The 24,632-nt window shown below is 37.5% G+C and overlaps 2 protein-coding genes across 4 annotated transcripts in view; one reads left to right on the forward strand and one right to left on the reverse strand.

Moving 5' to 3' along the window:
• Positions 1–5,308, forward strand: part of arhgap36 (Rho GTPase activating protein 36) — a 106,864-nt gene extending 101,556 nt beyond the window's left edge. For 2 of the 3 annotated variants that reach the window (XM_056462122.1, XM_056462124.1), the window contains exons 12-13: positions 993–1,330; positions 1,917–5,308. In XM_056462122.1, the coding sequence (XP_056318097.1) occupies positions 993–1,330; positions 1,917–1,988 (410 nt within the window). In that variant the 3' untranslated portion in view covers positions 1,989–5,308. The remainder of the gene's footprint in view (positions 1–992; positions 1,331–1,916) is intronic. The other variant, XM_056462123.1, reaches the window with a different exon arrangement.
• A 6,303-nt stretch (positions 5,309–11,611) lies between these two features.
• usp12b (ubiquitin specific peptidase 12b) overlaps positions 11,612–24,632 on the reverse strand; it is a 27,628-nt gene continuing 14,607 nt past the window's right edge. Inside the window, exons 4-9 of the mRNA XM_056462125.1 lie at positions 22,713–22,981; positions 19,336–19,412; positions 19,174–19,257; positions 18,755–18,952; positions 17,561–17,639; positions 11,612–12,429 (exon numbers count right to left, since the gene is read on the reverse strand). Of these exons, the coding sequence (XP_056318100.1) occupies positions 12,328–12,429; positions 17,561–17,639; positions 18,755–18,952; positions 19,174–19,257; positions 19,336–19,412; positions 22,713–22,981 (809 nt within the window). The 3' untranslated portion in view covers positions 11,612–12,327. The remainder of the gene's footprint in view (positions 12,430–17,560; positions 17,640–18,754; positions 18,953–19,173; positions 19,258–19,335; positions 19,413–22,712; positions 22,982–24,632) is intronic.

The raw sequence follows: 24,632 nt of genomic DNA on the forward strand, positions 1-24,632 counted from the left end.
ATATACCACTGAATAATTCTTCAAAAATGACACATCTAGCAATGAAAGATGAAGATTTATAAGTGAATAACTGAATCATTTATTGAAAATGAGACTAAAAGAAATATGGGCTGTACAAATTATAATGTTAGATTTCTACATTTAGCGTTATCATTAACATTTCACAGTTCTGACTATTTTACAGTTTAGTTTTATTCAGCTGAATATTTCTTAATTTTATTTTTAATAAAATTACAGGTTCTAAGTTCTGTTGGCTGATCCGAAAAATGGTCCAGTCCATGACTAAAAAAAAAAACATAACGTGATCTGAACCATAAGATTTGTGATCCGTTACACCACTAATGATGTCATCAAGGTGCTGACTCTAAAGACGTCCACAAGTTTGCAGTGTGCCATTTGAAACAGGGCCATGCAGTTAAAAGCACTGCTTAGTGCACCTTTAAAGTAAATACTTTGATGGTTGACCCAAAGAGACGTTTCAATGGACATTCCGTTATCTTATATTCACCCTTCACATATTTTAAACCTTGTTGGTTTACTATCTTCAGTTGAACACAAGAGAAGATATTGTGAAGAAAGCTGGAAACCTGTAACCATTGACTTCCATAGTATTTGTTTTTTTTCTACTAGACGTCAATGGTTACAGGTTTTCAGCTTTCTTCAAAATATATTTTTCAGTGTTCAGAAGAATGAAACTCAAAAAAGTTTTTAACCACTTGAGTGTGAGCTAATAGTGAGGAAAAAGTATATATATGTATATATGCGTTAATTATCCCTTTAACATGTTTCCATGAGGGCTGTATAAAATATGTTGGTGAATTAAATTAGCATCTTTTAATGTAGAGCAATTTTGTTTAGCAATTTTAATGCATCCTTGCAGATTACTGAATAAAAAAATGTCTTTGAAACATATATTCTGGCACCAATCTTTAGAACAATAATAAAAAAGTAAGCAAATATCGTATTGTTCCTTTTCTATATCCATACAACAGGATCCTCTGAGGTCCCAGCCAAGTCCATTGTAAAAATGAGGCAGTTTCATTCCCACCATAACCTGCTGAGTCTGACCCAGTCCTCCTCCAATGCCCCGAGTGACGAGCGAGAGCTCCAGGAGCAGCGGCAGGCCAGCTCCAGGCACACCTGTCCAGAGGAGCGTCTTCATTTCAGCCTGAGCCGGAAAGACAGCGGCTCTCAGCCACAGAGTCCTCGAGAGAGGGGCATCTGGGTACGACAGAACTCCAACGCCTCCTCCACCACCTCAGACGACAGCAAGACGCCAAGCAACTTCTGGGACTTTTTCACTGGCAAGGTGTCCGGCTCAGAGACTATAGTATGACCCCTACAAGTAGTGTTTTGGGTTGTGTGAGTGTGCGTGTGAGTGAGTGTACACATAACAGTGAGAACTGCCAGTAAATACACACAAACACACACAAACGTAATGGACGCTATACTGTTTATATAAAAAATCTTAAATTACCAAGCTCATCTAGAACAAGAAGACTTTTATTATGTGAGATTATCATTATAAACTTGCCGGAGCTGTGCATTTTATCAAGCTACAGACATGTGACTATAGAATGTAAATATATAGGCTGTTATACAACTTATATAAATAGAAAGCAGCTTTTTATATACACAAATCTATTACATGTAGGTCCTGAACATTTCAACAAAAACAGACATCTCTTATATTATTTGTTTACAATAATACACAAGCTTTTTTGAAGCCTGCTAGTTGTATTCGTTTTCAAATGTATCGGCAGCTAACTGAGGCTTAGAAGTATTTACATATATATTAACACATTTGTTTTGGTAAATAAAGCTCATATAGTAGGCTACGTTTGGTAGTTTTGAGTTGTTTTTATGTGGACAAAATGGATTCTGTGCCCTTAAATGCTGTACATGTTGCTTTTCAGATACCTGTTGTCAGAAGAAGTCCTTCGCTGCAAAATTTCTTCAATGACCACTCGCAGTCTGAGAAACGTTAGGTGATATGGAAGACTCTTTCTCTTTTCTTTTTGAAGAATGGGGTATTTTCTGATAACTTGACTCTCTTTGGAGAACGCTCTCTGAACTCATGGCATCATTGAACCACAAGGGGGGGATATTCACTGACGTCGACATTACATTGACGTAAGGATTCATATAACTAGATACTAGACAAATTGACTATTAAATATCTGAACACCTTGTTAGGTAAAAGAAAAGGCTGTATTTCTTTTATAAGAGCAATGTTTTTCTGAGTGAACACTGGCAATTCTTTAGTTGGCAGTAGTAGAAACACCTATCACCAAATGCCAAATGAACTTACCCATGCACTTCTCATTAAGAAACACTTCGTTCATTTTGACAAAAGGACTAATATTGGACTTTAAGCTGGAGCCAAACCTTCTTTGCTCACAAGTTGAAGATCAAGGTAGTTTCATCAGTTCTTATTTGCTATTAAATCATTTTCTATTCGATTTCAGTCACTTTTGTACAGATTTTTAAAGGTGCATTCTGTAGCTTTAGCTTTAGCATGGCTGTTCATTGTGTACTAATGACGCAATGCTGTTAGAAATTGACATTAACCTGCTAATAATAATACTTGTAAGGGTATATATTATCTTCCAAGTAAACCAAAATATCCATCTTTTCATATGCATTTTTGCGATTTTCTCCATTACAAATCTGTCCACCTGTTTACTTATTATACTGTTTTTCCCACTCCTGGCTCATAACCATTTCTGCTTCTTTAGACAGTCAAGTATTTTTTTCCTTCCTTTTTTTATTGTTTAAACATGGCATGTGTGTTTTACATTTGTAAATATAACTGATTTCAAACTACTGAATGCACCTTTGTAGGGAAAGCTCATCCATTGTTTCAAAACTGTTTAAAAGAGTTACGGTTGTTCACCCCAAAATTAAAATGCTCCACGTTTTACAAACTGGTTTGAGTTTCTTTCTTCTGTTGAACACAAAAGAAGATATATTGAAGAATTCTGTAGAAGAGGGGGAAAAAAACAGGCGTTGACATTCACAGTATTTGTTCCTACCAGGCAGATAACCAGTATTAAAAAATTACGGTTTTAAAACCGTTGAAATTTTGTGTTTTACCATTCCTAAGGTATTTGTTTTTTAACGTGTTTTTATAACTATTTTAATAAGGGATTTTTAGGGCAAAGTATCTGTTTTTTAAGACTTTTTTTGAGGAAACTTATCGTTTCGGGTTTTTACCTCTATGATGACTGTTTGTTTTATGAACAATTTATTAAATCCGTCTTATCTTTCTGCATTGTAGCTTGGTATGATAACCTGAGTTTGTCAAAAGAACAGGTTGAGTAGCCTTGTGAAGGTGGCTGGCAGGTCATCGGTTTTAACCAAACTAGTTCAATGGTAATTTACCATAATTATGTTTTAAAGAGAACTCCGAGTATCCTATGCACCCCAGATCACCCATTGTACTCTGTTTCGGCTGCTGCCATTTTAGGGTTCCTATTTGCAGGACAAAAAGAACTAGAAAGTCTTTTATAATGGTGGCCATTAGGTCATTAAATGAGTCCAGCGGAGAGTGAGATGCACCTAAAAAATGTTGATTTGTAATATCTTGTTAATGTGTACATGGAGCTTCACCTGTGTTACAGCACCTTGCTGCAATTTTAGTTTCAGGATAATAAAGTTAAGTCTAAGTCTCCAGCAAAAGGACCCTCCACATCAAAAGCTAGTGGTTAGTCCAAGATTTAGGAAACATTTAAGAAAGAAATGGCTTAAAACTAACATACAATCATGCTGTAGACAGTGCAGTGACTTGCTTTATATTCAAAGAAAAGAAATATATCCAAAGATGCCTTTTCAAGTTGTAAAGAAATCTGTGGTTTTGAAACAAATGAAGACAGCAGAAGTCAATAATTTATTTTCATTATTTAGCTTGACATGTTTACTGCTCGGCTGATGCAGTGGCGCAGTAGGTAGTGCTGTCGCCTCATAGCAAGAAGGTCGCTGGTTCGAGCCTCGGCTGGTTCAGTTGGCGTTTCTGTGTGGAGTTTGCATGTTCTCCCTGCGTACATGTGGGTTTCCTTTGGGTGCTCCGGTTTCCCACACAGTCCAAAGACATGTGGTACAGGTGAATTGGGTAAGCTAAAATTGTCCGTAGTGTGAGTTTGAATGAGTGTGTATGGATGTTTCCCAGAGATGGGTTGCGGCTGGGAGGGCATCCGCTGTGTAAAACATGTGCTGGATAAGTTGGCGGTTCATTCCGCTGTGGCGACCCCAGATTAATAAAGCGACTAAGCTGAAAAGAAAATGAATGAATGAATGTTTACTGCTCCAAAATATTATAAATGTTAAAATAACATAGACCATGTTCAATGAGGAAAAAGGTTGTCGTTAGTTACTCAAACATTTAAAAAGAGCATATTTTAAAGCAGTAATACTGTGAAACCGTGATATATTTATCCAGGGTTATCATACTGTCAGAATCTTATACTGGCCCATGCCTAGATCCTACTGCTAAGGATGCCAATGGCTGCTTTTTTAACATTATTTCAGAATATCTTGTTTTGTGTTCAACAGAAGAAAGAAATTCGAAAAGTTTAAAACCAGTTGGGTGTGAGGAAACATTCTACAGGGAGTGAACCATAAGTTTAAGTCTTTATTTCAGTTTTTAACACAAAAGAAGATAGTTTTGAACAACTTCAGTAGCTAGGTTGATGCTAGCCGGACTTCCATAATAACTTTCTTTTGTGTTTAACGGAATAGTTCACCTCAAAAATGATTATTTACTCAACCTTCACTTGTCATAAACCTGTTTGAGATTGCATTTTCTGTTGAACACAAAGAAGTGATAGTGGAAAAAGATATCTTCATATTTTCTGAACGGTCTTTGATTATTTTGTGTCAGATAACATTATAGGTCAGTCATGGATGATAAAAACATGTAGCTACAAACATAAATCATATGAACAATCACTGTTCAGTTCACTTCACTATTATGTCAAGTGAAAAAATGTATTAAATGACTCAGTCAAATCTTCAAGAAGAGCCCCCTGTTTCCTCTTCTGTCATGTTTTCTGGATTTGCTTCTGCCTCCCGCTATCCTGATCCAGAGACATTATCTTTTCAAGATCTCCTCTGATCAGGCTCATTATCAGATTTACTTGTGGTTCTAAAATCTGAAAATATGCGTAACTGCCTCTTTGCCATTTGAAAATACAAATATTATGTAGGTAGGCTATTTATATATGCCATTATGTATTTTCGCTGCTCACGAAACAATCACCAAGCGTTCTTTCACATTCTCTCCGGCTCAAATTAAGCTCTGAAAGTGTGTGTATGCTCCGATTTGATCTAAAAGCGTGTGAACGCTTAAATTCACAGCAATGTTCATATTTATAAAGTCTTTAACATTAAAAAGGACTTCTAATATCTAATAAAATATCTAATAATATCTAATAAAAGCGGTGGTCATGTACCAAATTCATCATACACTACAAAGATGTGTTTTGAGAGATTAACTTAAATCTTATGCAGATTGAACTGAGCGTTTAAGCACTACTACACCATTTATTCCATGTTTTTTGTTTTTTTAAAGAAAATTGGCGACATCTTGATTTATTAATGCATAAAATCCACAATAAATAAATTAAAATAAAGGCAAACTAAACAAACATCTGCCACGTTTCTGTCGTTGGACTAATGTCAAACTCCTTTGCGAGCCCACAACCCCGTTCAGAGCCTGTGGTACACACTGGCATGCCACAAATTTTGTTTTGTGTGGAAAAAAAAAAGTGTCAGTGTGTGCGTTACCTTCAAAAAAAAAAAAAAAAAAAAAAGAAATGTGAAGGCAGGGGCTCGATCAAAAATAGACACAATAACAAAAGATCAAAAGGAAATCAGCACACGCACCTGTTTCAGACTCTGATTTGTTTTGTTTTTTCTGTGTGCTTGTTATTCTGAAGACACACTATCTGAATTTTATGCTTTAGAGTTTACAGGGCAGTGCTCTGACTGCAGTCATTTATTAATGTCACATCTGGAAGAGTGGTGGGCACACAATCGTCTTCTCCGAGTAACACTTACACACTTTCGCGAAATTTTCAACAAATTTAGAACGGTTTCTGCACAATTCTGCCACCAACTAGTAGCATGTAAAAATGCTAGAATATCAATGGCTATTGTAAACTTTAGTTACCAACAATCTTCACATATCTTTCATGTCCAGCAGAAGAAATAGTCACACAAGTTTGAAATATTTGAGGTGAGTAAATTAGGGCCGGGCCTATAAACATTATATCAAATTTAGGTCAATAACAATGATAAGCTCTGGACTTTTTTTTTACTCTATATTGAGCTAAGAGCCAATCACACCGCAGAAATGTGCAACAATAGGAATCTAAAAGTGTGTTGATATTGACCCCCTTTAAGGACAGTGGGAGGGGCTTTCATTTTTCCCCCCAATGTATCTTATTTCCTCTTTTTCTGTTATGTCTCGACTGACCTGCCTTCCCCTGAAATGTGTGATGTTTGTGTATGGTTGGAGGGGTCCAATTTCGCTGCATGTAACAGACAACTTTTCATATTAGAGATGTATCGAATTTTTGGCCACTAAATATTTATCGGCCGAAAATATGTTATGCCATTTAATGGAGCCTCTAATATTTGTGGCTTCAGTCATTGTTGAGGTAGTCTTTAAATCTGGAAGTAACAACTTATGTTGAAATATATATCGTTATCATTATATATATATATATAAAATAATTATTGAGATTGCAGTTTTGCCATATCGCCCACCTTAGTTTCTGCGCAATTCTGCCACCAACCAGTAGCATGTGAAAATGCTAGAATATCAATGGCTATTATAAACTATTTGGTTACCAACAATCTCCAAATATCTTTCATGTCCAGCAAAAACAAAAATTGTCACACAAGTTTGAAATATTTGAGGAGAGTAAATTAGGGCTGATAAACACTATTATATCGAATCGCGATAAAATGTCAATAACAGTGAAAAGCTCTGGACTTTTATATCGATCTAAGAGCCAATTACACAGCAGAAATGGGCAACAAAAGGAAGCTAAATCTGCTTACCTTGGTCCTTACCATCAGCTGGTAAGCGCGAAAAGGAACAACGTCATACCACCCGTAGCGTTCCTTTTAAAGAATTAATAGAAAAAATAAAAACCAACCTGGAAAAATTAGATCGATTATTGGTTCTGAATGCCGATTTCGATTACTTTTCAAATAATCGCCCAGCTCTAGTAACAGTGTTGTGACAAATAAAGGCTCTTCATCATATTAGAGATGTATTGAATTTTCGCCCACCTTAGTTTCTGCGCAATTCTGCCACCAACCAGTAGCATGTGAAAATGCTAGAATATCAATGGCTATTATAAACTACTTGGTTACCAACAATCTCACAGCAGAAATGTGCAACAATAGGAATCTAAAAGTGTTCATATTGCCCTACTTTAAGTACAGTCTGAGGAGCTTTTTTTTTTTAAACCTCCAACCTGTCTCGACTGACCTGTCTTCCCCTGAAATGTGTGATGTTTGTGTATGGTCGGAGGGGTCCAATTTCGCAGCATGTACAGCCTGATCTCAAGAGAAAACGTAAGTATTTTACGTTTTGACAGTTTAGTGGCTAATTCATACGAATTCGTACGAGTTCAGTCGTACGAAATTGTACGATTTTAAAAAGGAGGCGTGGCACCTAACCCCACCCCTAAACCCAACCGTCATTGGCGGATGAGCAAATCGTACTAAATTGTACGAATTAGATCGTACGAATTAGCCACTAAATCATAAAGTTACGAATTGCCGTGAGATTGTGTTGGCATGTAACAGTGTTGTGGCAACTCTTCATCATATTAGAGATGAACCCAATTTTCAGCCACCGAAAATATGTCATGCCATTTAATGGCCCCTCTAATTTTTGTGGCTTCAGTCATTAAGGTACTCTTTTAAATCTGAAAGCATTAACACTTTATATCGAAATATATATCACTATCGTTCAATAAATAATTATGGAGATTGCATTCTTGCCATATCGCCCACCCTAGAGTAAATAATCAAATAGTCATTTTTGGGTGAACTATCCCTTTCAGATCTCTTACCACTGCCTAACCAAAACCGTGAAGATTTAGTGAATCATGAAAAACAGCATTCCTGAAAGTGAACACATTAGTGTTACATGACATGATAAAGAAACAGAGACCACTATATGAACCCCCATGAGGTGGTTGATGTGTTTTGTTTGTTTTTATTTGGGACAGGATGACCCAGTCCCATCTTTCATCCACGCTGTCCACTCCACTCCACCAGATCATTCACCTGGTTTACAATTTGTACATTGCTTTTATCGAAAGTGCACTTTTTTCAAACCCAGTATGGAATAAACATCATTACAATGTTATAGGAAGGGGCGGGATGAAACAACTAACGTTAGCATGACATGGCATTAGATACAGTTCACGTCTGTTTGCTAATGCCAAAACGTAGCTAACACTCAGATCAGTGCATTAACGGTTTCTATGACTAGTAACTGAGCGTCTCAAGTTTGCAGCATTAATCTGGTAAGTCATTTCAACGTTCACCCTTACGTTTCTGCTTCATCACACACAACAGACCTGGTGTCCAAATAAGGGACTAATTAGCAAAATGTATAAAAATGAGAATGTCAAAGAAAAGTTAATATAACATTTATAATTACACATAAATAAAATCATCAAATAAAAGAAACAATCCTTCTCCCGTAACTATACTAGATCACAAATCAAAGAAATAAAATATCCAGTTAACTCCGCTTGGAGAAGCCTTCAAGGAATAGCTGATACAAAAATGAAAATTCTGCGATCATATACTCAACCTTGACTTGTTCCAAACACAAAAGAAGATATTTTGAAGAATGTTGGAAACCATTGAGTTCCTTAACATTTGTTTTCCTACTATGGAAGTCAATGGTTACAGGTTAGCAACATTCTTCAAAATATCTTCTTTTGTGTTCAACTAATCTCTAATCTGGTTTCAAACAAGCCAATGGTGACTAAATGATGACAGAATTCTGATTTTTGGGTGAACTATCCCTTTAATTCAAAAGTGATGATGACACATCTACAAACACTTGTTTACCTAGTATGTGTAAATGTGGAATTTACATGACATGGCACCATATGTCAGTTCATTTCAACATACAGTTGAGTCTACTTGAGACACGCTATGCCAGTAAGTTCAACTGACCAGCGAGAAGCTTAAACCTCTTTACAGACATTGTGATGTCTTGTTTATAAGACCTTTATGCATGCTTTATAACAATGTCAAGAGTTGTTATACCACACATGCATCGATACCAAGTAGACTTCAGGATGAATGGAATAATAATCAGCAGCACTGTCAGTTATGACCTCTCACAGATTAAAGCGCGTCTCCGTTAAACCAACAATCAAATAAAACCAGTGTCATTTACACAGGAAACCTGAAATAAAAAAAAGACCACTTGTTCGTTTTTATACCATCTTAGATCATCATTTTTAGTCTTATTTGATCCGGATAAAATAGAAAAACAGACTAAGCCAGTGTTTCTCAACCATGTTCACCAGCACTGCATGTTTTGGATGTCTTCTTTGTCTGTCACACACGTTACAGGTCTTTCAGTCTCTGCTAACGAGCTGATGATCTGAATCAGGTGTGTTTGGTCAAGGAGACATGGAAAATGTGTAGAGCTGGTGGTCCTCCCGGAACATGGTTGAGAAACACTGGACTAAGCAATTGTGCTCAGAACTGGAATCCTGTACTGCTGTACCTTGCTGGCATGTACTAGTAAAACTTAGGCTTTAAAGGAACACTCCACTTTTATTTTGGAAATAGGCTCATTTTACAACTCCTCTAGAGTTAAACAGTTGAGTTTGACCGTTATTGAATCCATTCAGTCTAGCTGGGGAGCACTTTTAGCTTAGCTTAGCATAAATCATTGAATCAGATTAGACCATTAGCATCTGGCTCTCAAAAAAAAAAAGTTAAAAGTTTAAAGCTTGACTCTTCTGTAGTTTAAACATGTACTAGGACCAACTGAAAATGAAAATTGGCTCTTTACCAGGCTACTGTGGCTAGGAATTTGTAATTCTGGCGTAATAATCAAGTACCATGGCTGCAGCAGGTGCAGTATTACACTAATCTTTTACTTAATTAGCTAGCTGGGGACTATTTTCAGGTGCAGCATAATATTAGCTGTCTCATTTCACAGACTGCATCCTCCGAAGGATACATTTGAAGTGCGCTGCGCGACGAAGGCGGTCTCATTTAAAAAAAATGTAAAGGCTCCTTGAAATGCAGCCTCAAAATGCGTCCTTTGTTTCCCAGGTAATGTAGAACACAACCGGTGGATCTTTTGCGGCCTGGAACGTCCTAAGATTCATTGCGCGCTGATAACTGCAGGACGTTTTAAAAGAAAACTCCAGATTAAATGAATGAATTCGATTTATTTTACTTGAATAGCTAAACACATCTTAAAAAAACAAAAAGAGTAGGACGTGACGTTGACATTTTTATGATTTTTGTAAACTTTGTTTTTCCTGCAGATTGCTTAAAATAAGTTTTAAAATCACTCTAAATAATAAATAAAATAATTACGAATTTTATTAGCGCTTATTAACGGCAGCTGTTATGGCTGTTAGGAGACGAGATATGCCCTCTGTAGGCTAGATCGTCTCATTTCAAAATGCTCCGTTCGACTTGTCTGGACTTCAAAGGACTAACCTTTAAGGTCTGCATCCTTCGGAGGATACAGCTTCTGAAATGAGACAGCTATTACTGCAATTTTTGAGCGAGATGCTAATGGTCTAATCTGATACAATGATCTATGCTAAGCTAAGCTAAAAGTGCTCCCGCCAGACCTGCTAAATTGATCAAAAATGGTAAAACTCAACTGTTTAACTTTAGAGGGCTTGTAAAATTAGCTTCCTTTAATACTTAAAGTTCCTTTAATACCTAAACTTGCTTGATGCGTTTATTTGTGCCTGTAAATCTCAATAGATTGCAGGTCTAGTTGTCCTGTAAAGATTCACTAACGTCAAGCCAACGTGGGGAAAAAAAAGGTGGTTTAACCTCCAAGGCTGGGCTACAATCTAGAAGCAACCCTTTATCCGAGTCGTCAACCTATTTCCGAGCCAAGCAGGTTTGAGCAGACATTCACAGAAAGACTGCCCTTCAGCACTGGCTGTGCTTCGCTTCCCATCTAGGCCTATATTGAGTTCAGATATTATTAATGAAGATGCCGGAGAAGACTATTCAGATCCAGAGAGGAGTTAATCAGAAGAGATGCAGCCAAATCCATCAATGAATGAATGAGGACTATATAATGGAGTGCAGAGCCATACTATACTCAATCCTCCAACATTCCAACTGTTTACTAACTAAACTGAATGAGTTCAGACAATCTCACAGTGTTAATGAAACACGACTGGAAATGTGCGCAGCTTTTAGGTTTCACTTCAGTTTATATTGGGAATATTATAAAGCCCTACTTTCCCTTCTCCTTGTGTGTTACACTCTAGTGTGCACTACATGACACGATCAATCTGTACACTCACTCGCAGTCCACACGAACTGGCAGAATGTTTTACATTCACGGAATACAGAGCAGAGCGCTCGTCAACCCATTCCAATAAGCCCTACGTGAGATCACTTGTGAAGTTCCTGACACCAAAACGCTCATCCTTTTCATACTCGTATAAACCCTTTCAGATTTACCCATTCAGGTCGAGCAGTTCTACTACAATGACAACATGACTTACTGCTTCTGGGTACAGCACAATGAGAACTAGCAGACGTAGCATGATCCATGACATTGCAAGAACCATTGTGTGCCTTTCTGAACTGACCATGACATTGTGCCAAACCATAGATCCTCACACCATGAATGCGATGTGTAGAGAAGCGAACCAGACTATTAAAATAAACCTTATTACTGCGTGTGATGGGGAAAGAAAAACAAAGTTTGTACAGTGTCCGTTCTCAGGCCATCAAGACGTATGTGTAGCTCATTTCGCGTGTGTTTATGTGCGTTTTTGTGTGTGCTGAGCAACACAAAGCAGGCGAGTGAGACGACGGCAAACCAGACGACGATTACGTCTGCCTGGCGATTGCTGTGCTGTGTCCAGGTCGCTCTGGCATCAACTGCTCCTGTCTGCGGCCTGATTGACGCTCCGGTGCAAAGCTCGACTGATGAAAGGGGACTTGACTGAGAGGGGATGAAGCAGAAGGCCGAGCTCTGTCAACACAGCCCAAGCCCCTCTTCTGCCCGATCCGGTCTCTCACAAATCACACCCTCCCATTCCGCCAATCACTCCTGCTGGCTCAGTCTCTAGACTGGTAGAAGAGTATATACCCTGACTCTGAGTTTTTGGAGATGTCCGATGTCAGACCGTAGAATTCCTCAATTGCTTGGGCGTCTATTTTCTGTGGGAACAAAGAAAGGTGAAGGTGAATTTAAAGGAAACCCCATTTAATCTGGTTAGCCAGTTGCTCGCTTTATACTTTGCTCACAATTTATTTGATTGGCTTAGCATTCATAATAGGGTTTTCCACTGTCAGAAGTACCAAAAAATCATCACTTGCACCGACAACAAGCAAGGCGAACAACCCAGGAAGCACCATCCACAGTCTTTGTTTTATGGTTTCATTTTTTGGCTATGTAAGACTACGGTAATGCAATGAACCATAGTCGACCGGAACTCAAACAAAGCCATTTATCCTTTTTGTGACTAACAGCCACATTTCTTGCCTGTGGCCTTAATTGTTATTTACAGGACCATTTACACGTCACGTCTTAACATGTGGAAAGAACCCCTTCCTCTTTCTATTTGCATGTGTTTGCTGCATATCTAGAAATAATGAGCTTGAGCTTGAGCATGCACCGGACAAATATGTGAAAGGCCGAATCTGCTGTCTTCTTTGAACAAGAATGACACTGACGCCATTTTTCTCGGGCGTACACCACACAGACCAAGAAGGGTACTATTGGCAGTGAAATGCAGGCCTGATTAGGATGATACACGTACCAAATACTCAAGGAAATGAGGCAAATGTGTTTGGCTAAATATATTCGATGTTTGCGTATATATATATATATATAATAATTTTATCAGTTGATAACTTCTAGAGAGAAGTTAAATTGTGGAGTCAAAAGCATGCCAGTAACTGCACACGAATGAAACACTGCTGCAAAGAGAAAGTGTTCCTGAAGTTCACATCAATTTGTTTGAATGAAAACACGTGACACACCCCACTGGGCTCCCGTATTTCCCCCCGCATTTGCCATAGAAACACACAATCAACATGCAGCGAGCAGAGAAGAAATCAGAGAAATGTTTCGCTCTTTATAAAAAAGAAAATAAAACCACAGATGCACAAACACACCCAACAAAAAACTGCATAGTTCAGGACTCTCAGTTATGCATTTACCACGAGACATGCATTTGAAACTCCACATATTTTTCACAGTAAGAAGTAATGGATGAGAAAATTAATGGAGAAGATGGGCATATGAAAGCAAATGTTACCAATCTAATGTTGAAATCCAACATTGCTGATTCCAGATAAATGACGTGACCCAGCCGCAAAGACGTTCATTACTCTAAATATTGACACTGACAAAACTCACTTAGTGCACTAGACTAATCTACCAGATGCAGCGATGCACCGATGCAAATAATAGCAATAAAATGCAACCCACTAGCCTAATGTGAGTGATTTATATCAACTGATATAAAACTAAATAAAAATCAATAAACATCTTAATGCGTTTATTGAAAAAATTAAATAAAGCATCTTAAAAAAGGTCCCCTTTTTAACAATCACTATGAGTTTACTTTTACTGTAATGGTATAAAATAAGTTCATTTGTTATTATTATAAAAGTATTGTGTGCAATTATGTAAAGAGCTTGTTAAATTAATTTTTAAATAACAACTTTTTATCTTTATTATTTTTATATCATATAAATATTTAACCTTTAACTCAAGCATTTTTTTGTGGAGGGAAAAATTTATCGTAAATCCATTTTTTGTGAAAAAATATGAGATTTAAAAATAAAAAAGGCAATTTTGCCCAGCCCTAATTTCAGGTAACAGGAGGCCAATCTTGTAGCCACAGCAGCGGAATTCCTCTAGCTTAAATATATTCTACTACTGGCAGAGTAGAATAGACTACTGAATTTTAGAGATATTTTTAAGGTTAAAAAACTTTTAGTGTTGCTTTAAAACACTTTTTTTTATATAATTATTCTTTCGGGATTTTCACCTTTAATTGATAGGACAGTATAGAGTATTGACAGGAAAGTGTGGGGAGCAAAGAGAGGGGAAGGATTGGCATAGGACCACAAGGTGGGAATCGAACTCGGGTCGCCGTGAGCACCGGAGTGCATGTGTCAACACACTAACCACTACACCACTGGTGGAGACACACTTTTTTTTATTCCGAAAAAATGTATCTGTGTTTTCGGGTTATAGAATAAAAGTCCATACAGCTTTGGTACTGCATCCATTTATATACGGAAGCATATGATATCTGTGCAGTTAGTAACACTGAATAGATCTGTTTGTGATTCACAGCTAGGCCAAACAATATAACGTTGACTTAAGCGATAAACTGAGAAAATGTGTTTACTGTTTACCAGTGGTGCAGAAATTACACCGACCGTGACTTCTGAAGCATCTGCATTATGTTGAACTGTGGAAATGTTTCAATGCTTTCATGTCTTGCTTTCCAGATGTGGAAGATACCAGATCATCAAAACAGCATCTCACTTTAGCATATAACACAGCTAAGCACTGCTCCATCAACATCCAAAGATGCACATCCTAACTGTGCTTGATATTTATAAAAGACTGCTGCTTTTCATGTTTACGCTACAAGAACCACTTCATGTTCCGAGAAGCACCTGAAAGTTTGTGTTTACAACATACCTGTAAATATTTGTCTGGAATAGCATGTAGTAAAGTGGATATGACATTTGTGAGTCAAAACTGAATGAATTTATACTATAAATGCATATTTTGTTGATGAAAAATCTGTCTAAATGTCAATTCAAAGTACACTCTTAAACCAGAACTCTAGAACACATTTAATCAACATCATGAAGACGTAATGGAAAGATGGTGTTGGGTTACAATATGTAAAGCTTGTTTTTTCATAGCAAGAATACACAAACCTCCATGTCATTCAGCAAACCAATGACAAGAGTCTTAGTCTCATTAGTGCATTGCTATTCTCATCCTTCAGCGAACGCACAAGTATTTGGGTCAATGTGAGGACAACTCCAGACAGGCACTTGCTGAGGCATAAACAGCAGCTGCAAATCACCTGACAAGGAGGGTTAGCAGAGGTGCTACTGTGCAGAGCAAGACATCCAAACACCTTGAGATCAATTCACGCATTCAGCGCTAATCACCAAAAACTCAACGTGAAAATTAACATACTACAATAAAAGCTGGAGGAAGAAAGAGCAGCGTTTGCTGAACTGAAACTGCATTTTTAGATACTTCTACTTTGTTATCTTCTTAGAACATGAAACTAAATGGCTATTCTAGGTTAAAACAAATAAAGCTCTTTCAGAAGCATTTCTTTAAACAATTGTTTTACTTCTCTGAAAACAAAGAAAACATGCATGCTCATGTATTTGGAAGTGTACATGACGAAAGTCTTGTCGCCTATCCAAGTTTTAGGAACAACAAATAATAACTTGACTTCTAGTTGATCATTTGGTATCAGAAGTGGTTTATATGAAAGGCAAAGACCTCTAGATTACGCTTATTTTACTGAAGTAAATTATGATCATGCCTTGATTTAATTATTTCATTAGGACAATGAGGTCTGACTTAACAGAAATAATGTCCAGTATAGAATATAAAGTCATGGTGCAGTGGAAAAAGAATGAATATTGTGTATGACTCTCATGAGCTTGGAGGACTGCATCCATACATCTCTGCAATGACTCAAATAACTTATTAATAAAGTCATCTGGAATGGCAAAGACAGCGTTCATGCAGGACTCCCAGAGTTCATCAAGATTCTTTGGATTGATCTTCAATGCCTTCTTCATTTTACCCCAGACATGCTCAATAATGTTCATTTCTGGTAACTGTGCTGGCCAATCCTGGAGCACCTTGACCTTCTTTGCTTTCAGGAACTTTGATGTGAAGGCTGAAGTATGAGAAGGAGCGCTATCCTGCTGAAGAATTTGCCCTCTCCTGTGGTTTGTAATGTGAGCACAATTGTCTTGATACCTCTGGCTGTTGATGTTGCCATACACTCTGCAGTTCTCTCGCACGCCCTAATAGTGAATGCAATCCTAAACCATGATTTTTTTATTCACCCAACCTGACTGATTTCTGTGAGAATCTTATGTCTATGCGGGTTCCAGTAGGTCTTCTGCAGTATTTGTGATGATTGGGATGCAGTTCAACAGATGTTCAACAGATACATTCTGCCACTTTTCTTGATCAACTAGAAGTTAAGTTATTATTTGTTGCTCTTACAACTGGGATCGACGACAAGACTTTTGTCAGGTAGAGTATCTATGGGGAGATGTATACAGCTGGGAAAATAAGTATTGAACATGTCATGTTTTTTCCTGGGAGTATTATTTCTAAAAGGAGCTGTTGATGTGGAATTAAACCAGATTTTGGTAAAAACCCAAATAATACAAGCATAAAAATATAACAAAACAAAAAAAATTGGAAAAACTGGCTATGTGTAGTAACAATGAAATGACTATGAAATGACCGAACTATTGAAATGTATTTAATCCATTGTATAAAAGGATTCCTTGGTGGCAGCTTAACGACGCCTCTCATATAGACAATGAAGTCACATGCATTGCCCAGGTGGGAGTTTTTTCACAGACTTTAACAGAGTGTAAAATCTTGATGTTTCTGTGGGCCTCGTCTATCAAATCTGATCTCTCATTTGTATTTTATATTGGATTTAAATGTGCTGATTGGCTGGGCCAATTTACAGCTTTATTATCTTTCTCTGAAAGTATTTGAGAGTTTCCTTGGGTGTATTTTGGATTCAGCATTGTCTTGCTGAAATGTCCACCCTGGTTTCATCTTCATCCTGCTAATGTAGATGTTGGACTTAAGCAGCTAATATTAATTTACAATGATGAAGGGCAGAGGGTTGCTGAGAAACTACTGAGAGATTTCAGCTGCTGTTTTACTATCTTTCTACACCTCCCTTTCTTCATGTGTTCAATACTTTTTCCCTGTGTCATTTCATTTTATTATGTAAAACTTAGTTTGTAAACTAATTAGATTTGTTTTCTTTACATATAAGGATTTGTTTGGTCGTTGCCAACATCCGGGAAACATTTAAAGTCAACGACACCTTTAGAAATATGCTTTCTAAGAAAAATGTCGACGAGTTCAATACTTATTTTCCCCGCTGTATTTAAAGGAAAAAAATGTTTTGTATTTTGAGGTATCTGAAAAACAAGGAAAATGAATTTCTCTGGATATTGGGAGCATGAAACCTGGAACGTCGCTTTCGGAAAACATCATTGATTATGTAAAACAAACATCATACATTACCTCTACAATGTCATCATCAAACAAAAGCCAGAAGCCATGACTCTTCACTATAGTGATATAATGACCTCGATTTGGACCACTACAAAAGAAGAAAACAAAACCACAGTTAGTATAAATGATATGGTCAAAAATTTCTAATAGAATAAAAAAGGAAACCCGAATGAATATGTGAGTCACAGATTTAGCAAATTTGATTTCATCACTAGTAAAAATTAGACTTATTTCAGTATGATGATCAGTGCTTTCCACAGGTTTGAAATATACTTGCAGTGGTAGCCGGATTAAAACACACCTTTTACCCACAGCACATAAATAGCTAACTATATGCGACAAACAAAACATTATTCGATTTTTAACACTATTTTTATTATTATTATTATTATGTGTTCTTTTCAATGGAAAAAAAAAGAAATAAAATTAAATAAAAAAAATCCACTATTTCTCTTTTATGCTATTCAGGTGCCTCGTGCAGCCACTGACGAGTAAAATCTGCTTCTCTCTATCTCATTCAAGAGATAGTTTGATTTTTGACAATAATGCCAAAGTATTTTAGATGTAAAAAATATGTAATTTATTGATATTTAATAAAATATACAGCAAATGCGAAATGAAAGAAAAAAAATAATAAAAACATCTCTAAAAATGATAATAATTACTAGAATAAAACGTGTAGATTATTTAACTAAGGCAAATTAGTTAATTACCCTTTTCTAATGGTGTACATATATTCTGTAGCCAATTTAGATGTAATTTTGTCCTCTCCGAGTATTTAGTAAAGTTTTCCTGAGTCGTTTAGATTAAAGAATCTATTATTTAATGTCTCTCCCGCTCTCGCAGCTGTGCGCATAAAATTAAAGACAGCTTGGAAAACGAAAGCAAAACTAAATCCCGGACATTTCAGTAGATTTAGAAACCTCGGCCAGACGCAAAAAGGTGCTTCCCTCATTCCTTCATAGCAAACTAATGGTAGGAGGAATTAAAAATATTGTGGTGGAAGCCATCAAACTAACACACTTAACGTAGAAGCAAATGGTCAGACGTTCAAATTACCAAAACAAACTTTTTTTCATAGATTAAATTTTTACCTAAAGATTGTCTGTTTCACCTAATGTTTACTATGCTAGCGCACATTGTCAACTTCACTTTCACATGGACTTTAAACATCAGCACCTGAAGATAAACACTGAAGCCTACCTCCCACAGTGCACCACTACAGCCACCAAGTCGTACAATCGGTCGGGATTTGTAGCATCACCAGAGGTGTTAAAGAGCCTTAGCTCCAGAGGGAAGACTACACGATAGGATAGCTTGGTGTAGCGATGAAGCTGGTCCATATACTTAAAGCGCTTTAAGTGCAGTGCAAGGATCATGGGCAATTTCTTTACCCGCATCCTGTAAGGAAGAAGAAGTAGGGGATCAATTTGAACTCAAAATTCCATTTCCATTCCCAGACAGCACTTTATATGCCAACAGAGATGCATTCATGGGGAGAAAATAAACATAGGTATACACAAGGTATGCTGAGCCATTAGTTCCAGGAATGCCAAGGCGTCAATGTGAATATAATAGAAATGCACTTTAGGGACAAGACAGATTTCAGCCATGCTGCATACCTTTTCTGAGCCTCTTGTTTACTTCTGCATTGCTCACAGTAGTACTTGTATTCACTACATAAGGTCTCTGTGTTGCTGAAACCTCTGTCAATGCAGAGACAACATGTTAATTTTCCACATTACTGAACATCTTAAAGAGAAGTGAGGGATTTGAGGCCTTACCTAAGACAGTGTGTGATGGAGGTATTCTGCTCCACGTCCACTGAAAGGTCTAGGAAGTCTTCGTCTTTACTACTCACCTATGGCATAAACATAAACAAAACTACTGCAATTAAACAAAGTTATGCCAACTTGCACGAGTTTAAAATTCCAAACTGGTACGTCGAAGCTAATGCGCACAAACACTGGATTAACTATGAGTGAGGTTGTTAACTAAATGAAAAAAAAAACGAAGAATACCAAACAAGTTCTAAATAAAGTTGATCAAAAGTGCCTTTCAGACAGAGGTTCAAGCAGCCTTTAATTACACTGTTCTCCCAAAAGTCCAATGAGAGAAATGGACTATTGTTTTTTTTATTTATAATTATTTTGTGCTGTATTGATTGGTTACTGAGCAGCAGTAAATAACTCCCTACATTTTAAAGTGTTTTCATGTGATTTTCTAAACTAGTGGTGTTTTAAAATGAATGAATGCATAATAAACGTGATTATTTCTCAGACTTTAATCGTACAACTAAAATCTATAATCGTTGCATCACTTTTACTCACCCTCATTTTAAAGCTCCAAAGAACACTGTGTGACAAAAAGCTGTAAAAATGACTTTGTTTGACCTTGTTTTCTCTTCTGTGTCATGTATAACTTCAAGTCGAGCAGAACTACACACAAGCATTGTATTATTGCCTTTGACACGGAAGTCAAATACAAACAAAGTCGTTTGCAGAATTAATTTGGCACACAAAAGTGTTATTGGAGATTTGTATGATTACAGTTGAAGCACTGAGTTCACATGGAATGTTTTGACAATGTTTTTGGTTCCTATTGAGAGACACTTGAACTTTTCAGGATATTTGTCTTTGTCTCAAGCAGCACATTTGTATTGGCTCAGTACACGTATATCAAAAGACAATATGTTACATTTACCAACAACTTTGACATTTAAAAGTACCATCAAGTTAGTTTTCCATTTAAAATGCTAATGATAAATTCTGGACTTTAAGTGTCTAAAATCATTGCAGTCATGTAGGACATTGGTTCCCAACAGGGGGGCCCTGGCCCACAAGGTGGCCTCAGCAAGCTCTGTGGGTGGTCAGGTTATATATATTATTTTAAATTTAGCAATGGACAATTAGGAGAACGATCATGTTGCCTTAGTTAATTTTATCCCCTGGCTGACCAAAAAAAAGACAAATTTGTAATTTGAGTCTCACTGATTCGCCTTCAGCAGCTAAAAATAATGACCCAAGCATACTGGACCCAGGTGAGGAAGCTCCAAACACTTTGGGTCGCAGCGCTAGCAATACTGGAAACACCAAGATGGTTACCTGAACTATGGTTTTATTTCATTTTCTCGAAGCAAAGATTCCCAGCCACAGTGCATTATCTGCGCCAAAGTTCTTGCTAACGAACTGTCCAAATTTAACAAGACATTTGCAGATGACTCATCCTCAATACCGCAAGATAAACCCAATACAAATGGCCTACTGATGTTTTGCTTTTAAATTTGACATTTTACACAGGCTATTATTTGTGCATAAACATATCTAGATATAGTAACAAACAAACTGTTTTTAAATACATACTGCAAACTTATATGAGTGATAATAATATCATTAAATGTGGAGGGGGGCCTTACAATATTTTCTGGGGGGAAAAGGGGGTCTCAGGCAAAAAGAAAAGATTGGAAACCACTGATGTAGAATAAGGGACAGCTCTCTATGGCATAAGATAATTGTGGTCATAATTGAAATCATAAATATTTTAAATGATTATCAGTGGGCCATATGATCAAAAAGATAGAGATATATTTCATAATCCTAAAGCAGAATGGGACAAGTAAAAAAAACTAACAAAGAGTTCTCATAATTATGAAAAGAAAAAGAAATACAAATATACATGTAACCCACTGTATCCTATTGCACCCAACCCAGTCTGAGATGGGATCAAAACAGGGATTCTTTGCATGGGATTAGGTTGCTCTAACATGGAGGCTAAAGACCATGGCCTCTAGCGTCAGTCGCTAAACCACCTTTAGAGGTCAGAGGAGTGAGGTTTACCTGCATAACACTTCGCTAGCTGGCCTCTGTTACACTCAACGCTCTAAAACTCACTCCCATCCCGAACGAGCCCCCACATATAACCCACCGGTCATACAGCACCCAACCCGGTCTGAGCTGGGATCAAAACAGGGATTCTTTGCATGGGAGTCAGTTTCTATAACATGGAGGCTAAAGACCATGGCCTCTAGCGTCAGTCGCTAAAGCACCTTTAGAGGTCAGAGGAGTGAGGTTTGCCATAGCACTTCGCTAGCTGGCCTCTGTTACATTCACCCCCTAAACCTCGCACCCATCCAGAACTAGCCCCCACATGTAACGCACTGGTCCTCCTGCTCCCAACCCGCTTCGAGCTAGGATCGATCCAGCGATACTCCGCATGGGAGTCGGTTGCTCTAACAAGGAGACTAAAGACCATGGCGTTTAGTGTCTATCACTAGAACATCTTTTGAGATGAGCCTCCGTTACACTCAACTCCCTAAACCTCACTCTCATCCTGGACGAGCCCCCATATGTAACCAAGAGGTCCTACAGCACCCAACCCATTCCGAGCTAGGATGGAACCAGAGATTTACCTGCATAGAACTTCACTAGCTGGCCTCCGTTACTTACACAATTTGTTATTTAAGCTACATTCAGTCAAAAGCAGCGAGCAATGTCTTCTTGTCTTTTGTTGTTAGATTAATAATGAAAAACAGTTAGCAAACAAAGTCAAAAACCACATACTTTCACTAAGAAACACTTAAGGAAAAGGAAACACTTAAGGAAAAGGGAAAAACTTTCACTAAGGAACACGTGCGGACTGCTTGAAAGGGGGCAGGATATGACGCATAATAATTGTTTTATCTTAATTAATGCTTTTTCTTAATCACTAGAGGCAAAAATCGAAACAGGATTTCAATTAATTGCACAGTCCTAGATTGCATTATGCGATTCTGTTAAAAATAAATAAAACTACATAGCTTTGTGTTGTTAGAATATGGAAGCCTTTTACATTCACAAAGAGCTACACCACACACTACATGAATGGCTAAATCATCTATCATCACAACACACCCCCAAGCCTCACTTCAAACCCTGCAAACCCTACATGACACACTGCATGAAAGGCTAAATCATCTATCATCACAGCACACCCCCAAGTCTCAATTCAAACCCAGCAAACTGAAAACTAATATAGTTGAAAACTATTCTCCCTTCACATCTATGCAGCCTCACAGATGGTGATTTGTCAAAGTTGAATTAGTAATGGCATAGGCGCATAAACACACTCGTTCCCAATATCTTATTCAGAGTGCTTATGATTCACTCCACTTCCTCTGACTCACCGCTTCACAGTTCAGGCACCGTGTTTCATTGGTCAGCGTGCCTTGGAAGATCTCGTGCACCCAGGTCTGCTGGGTCTTTTCCTCTGTTTCACCTTCTCCTGTGCTGCTGCCGCTTCCACCTCCTCCACTTCCACTCCCACCATTCTGTACTACCTTTCCATTCTGCTGTCTCTCCTGGCTCTTCTCCTCCTGCAGCAGGTCTGCAATGGTGTTGAGCAAGTAGTTGAGGAATTCGTGTGCATCTTGCTGCATGTAGTTGTCGAACAGCTCTGGAATAGGATAAATCAAAGTATAAGGAAGTGTTGGTAACATTAGGGAGCTGCAAGTCTAATATAAAAACAGTGGAAGGGTGAAAATGAACAAGAGAAAAATGGTTATAAAAGCATTTCAATCCAATATATGCAGTGTTTCCAGCATAGCTATTTGCTTTAGTTGAATCTACAGCGGCAAAAGTAATGAGATTTTATCAGAGCTCTGAATTTGCAGTCAAAGCAAAATAATACAACCAAAAATGAATAGTGTTGTCTCTGCTGGCTGCAAGACTACTGTAGTGTGGCCCACTAATAAATGGCTTTTATGAGTAAGGAATAATATTGTGTTTAGGTAAATAAATGTAATAAACAAATACATGGTCAGTTTATTTTAAAGATATCGCTGTTAATGAACCATTAAGTATGACATTTGCCTTAAAAAGGTAGTAGTTAAGGTAGTATGTAAGGCTAACAAAGGAAAATACTATTCATACTACTAAAAATACTAGTCTTTTATATTCTATATTTATAAACATTGTATTTCTATTAGGCAACATTATATTTTAATAGTTTTATGATTTTTGGACCATCACATCATAACAATTAGACCAGTTTTCCAAAACTTTAAGAATTTTGCCATAAATGTGTCATTTATCGCTGAAAACGAGAGAATCTCAGCTTTAAGTCAGGATAAGTATGGTTCAGATGTGTTGCAGTTTTAAATATAAGCATTTCTTTCAATTGATTTTTCTAAAAACATGATTTCTTGAAATGAAGTAAATCTTTGACATGGCCTAACTCAATATTAAAGATATCAATCAAGCTTATATTTTCACAGAATATTCTTTACATTGTGTAGAATGATTTTGTTAAAAAAAAGCTGGGTTTTCACAGAGAGGGTCTCGTTAGATGGACGGATGGACGGATGGATGGATGGATGGATGGATGATAGAATGATGGATGGACGGACAGACGGACAGACGGACAGACAGACAGACAGACAGACAGACAGACACAGACAGACAGACAGACAGACAGACAGACAGACAGATAGATAGATAGATAGATAGATAGATAGATAGATAGATAGATAGATAGATAGATAGATAGATAGATAGATAGATAGATAGATAGAACAGACGGACGGATGGATGGACAGATAGATGGATAAAACGATAGACAGATGGATGGATGGATGGATGGATGGATGGATGGATGGATGGATGGATGGATGGATGGATGGATGGATGGATGGATGGATGGATGGATGGATGGATGGATGGATGGATGGATGGATGGATGGATGGATGGATGGATGGATGGATGGATGGATGGATGGATGGATGGATGGATGGATGGATGGATGGATGGATGGATGGATGGATGGATGGATAGATAGATAGATAGATAGATAGATAGATAGATAGATAGATAGATAGATAGATAGACAGACAGATAGACAGACAGATAGACAGACAGATAGATAGATAGACGGACTGAACAATACAGATGGATTGATGGATGGATGATAGACAGATAAATAGACAGACGCATAGAAAGACAGACAGATGGATGGAACAATGGACAGACAGACAGACAGACGGATAGACAGACAGACAGACGGATGGAACAACGGACAGACAGATATGCGATTTTTTTTAAATTATTT

Source organism: Danio aesculapii, chromosome 7 (assembly GCF_903798145.1).
Source record: "Danio aesculapii chromosome 7, fDanAes4.1, whole genome shotgun sequence".
Classification (NCBI taxonomy): domain Eukaryota; kingdom Metazoa; phylum Chordata; class Actinopteri; order Cypriniformes; family Danionidae; genus Danio; species Danio aesculapii.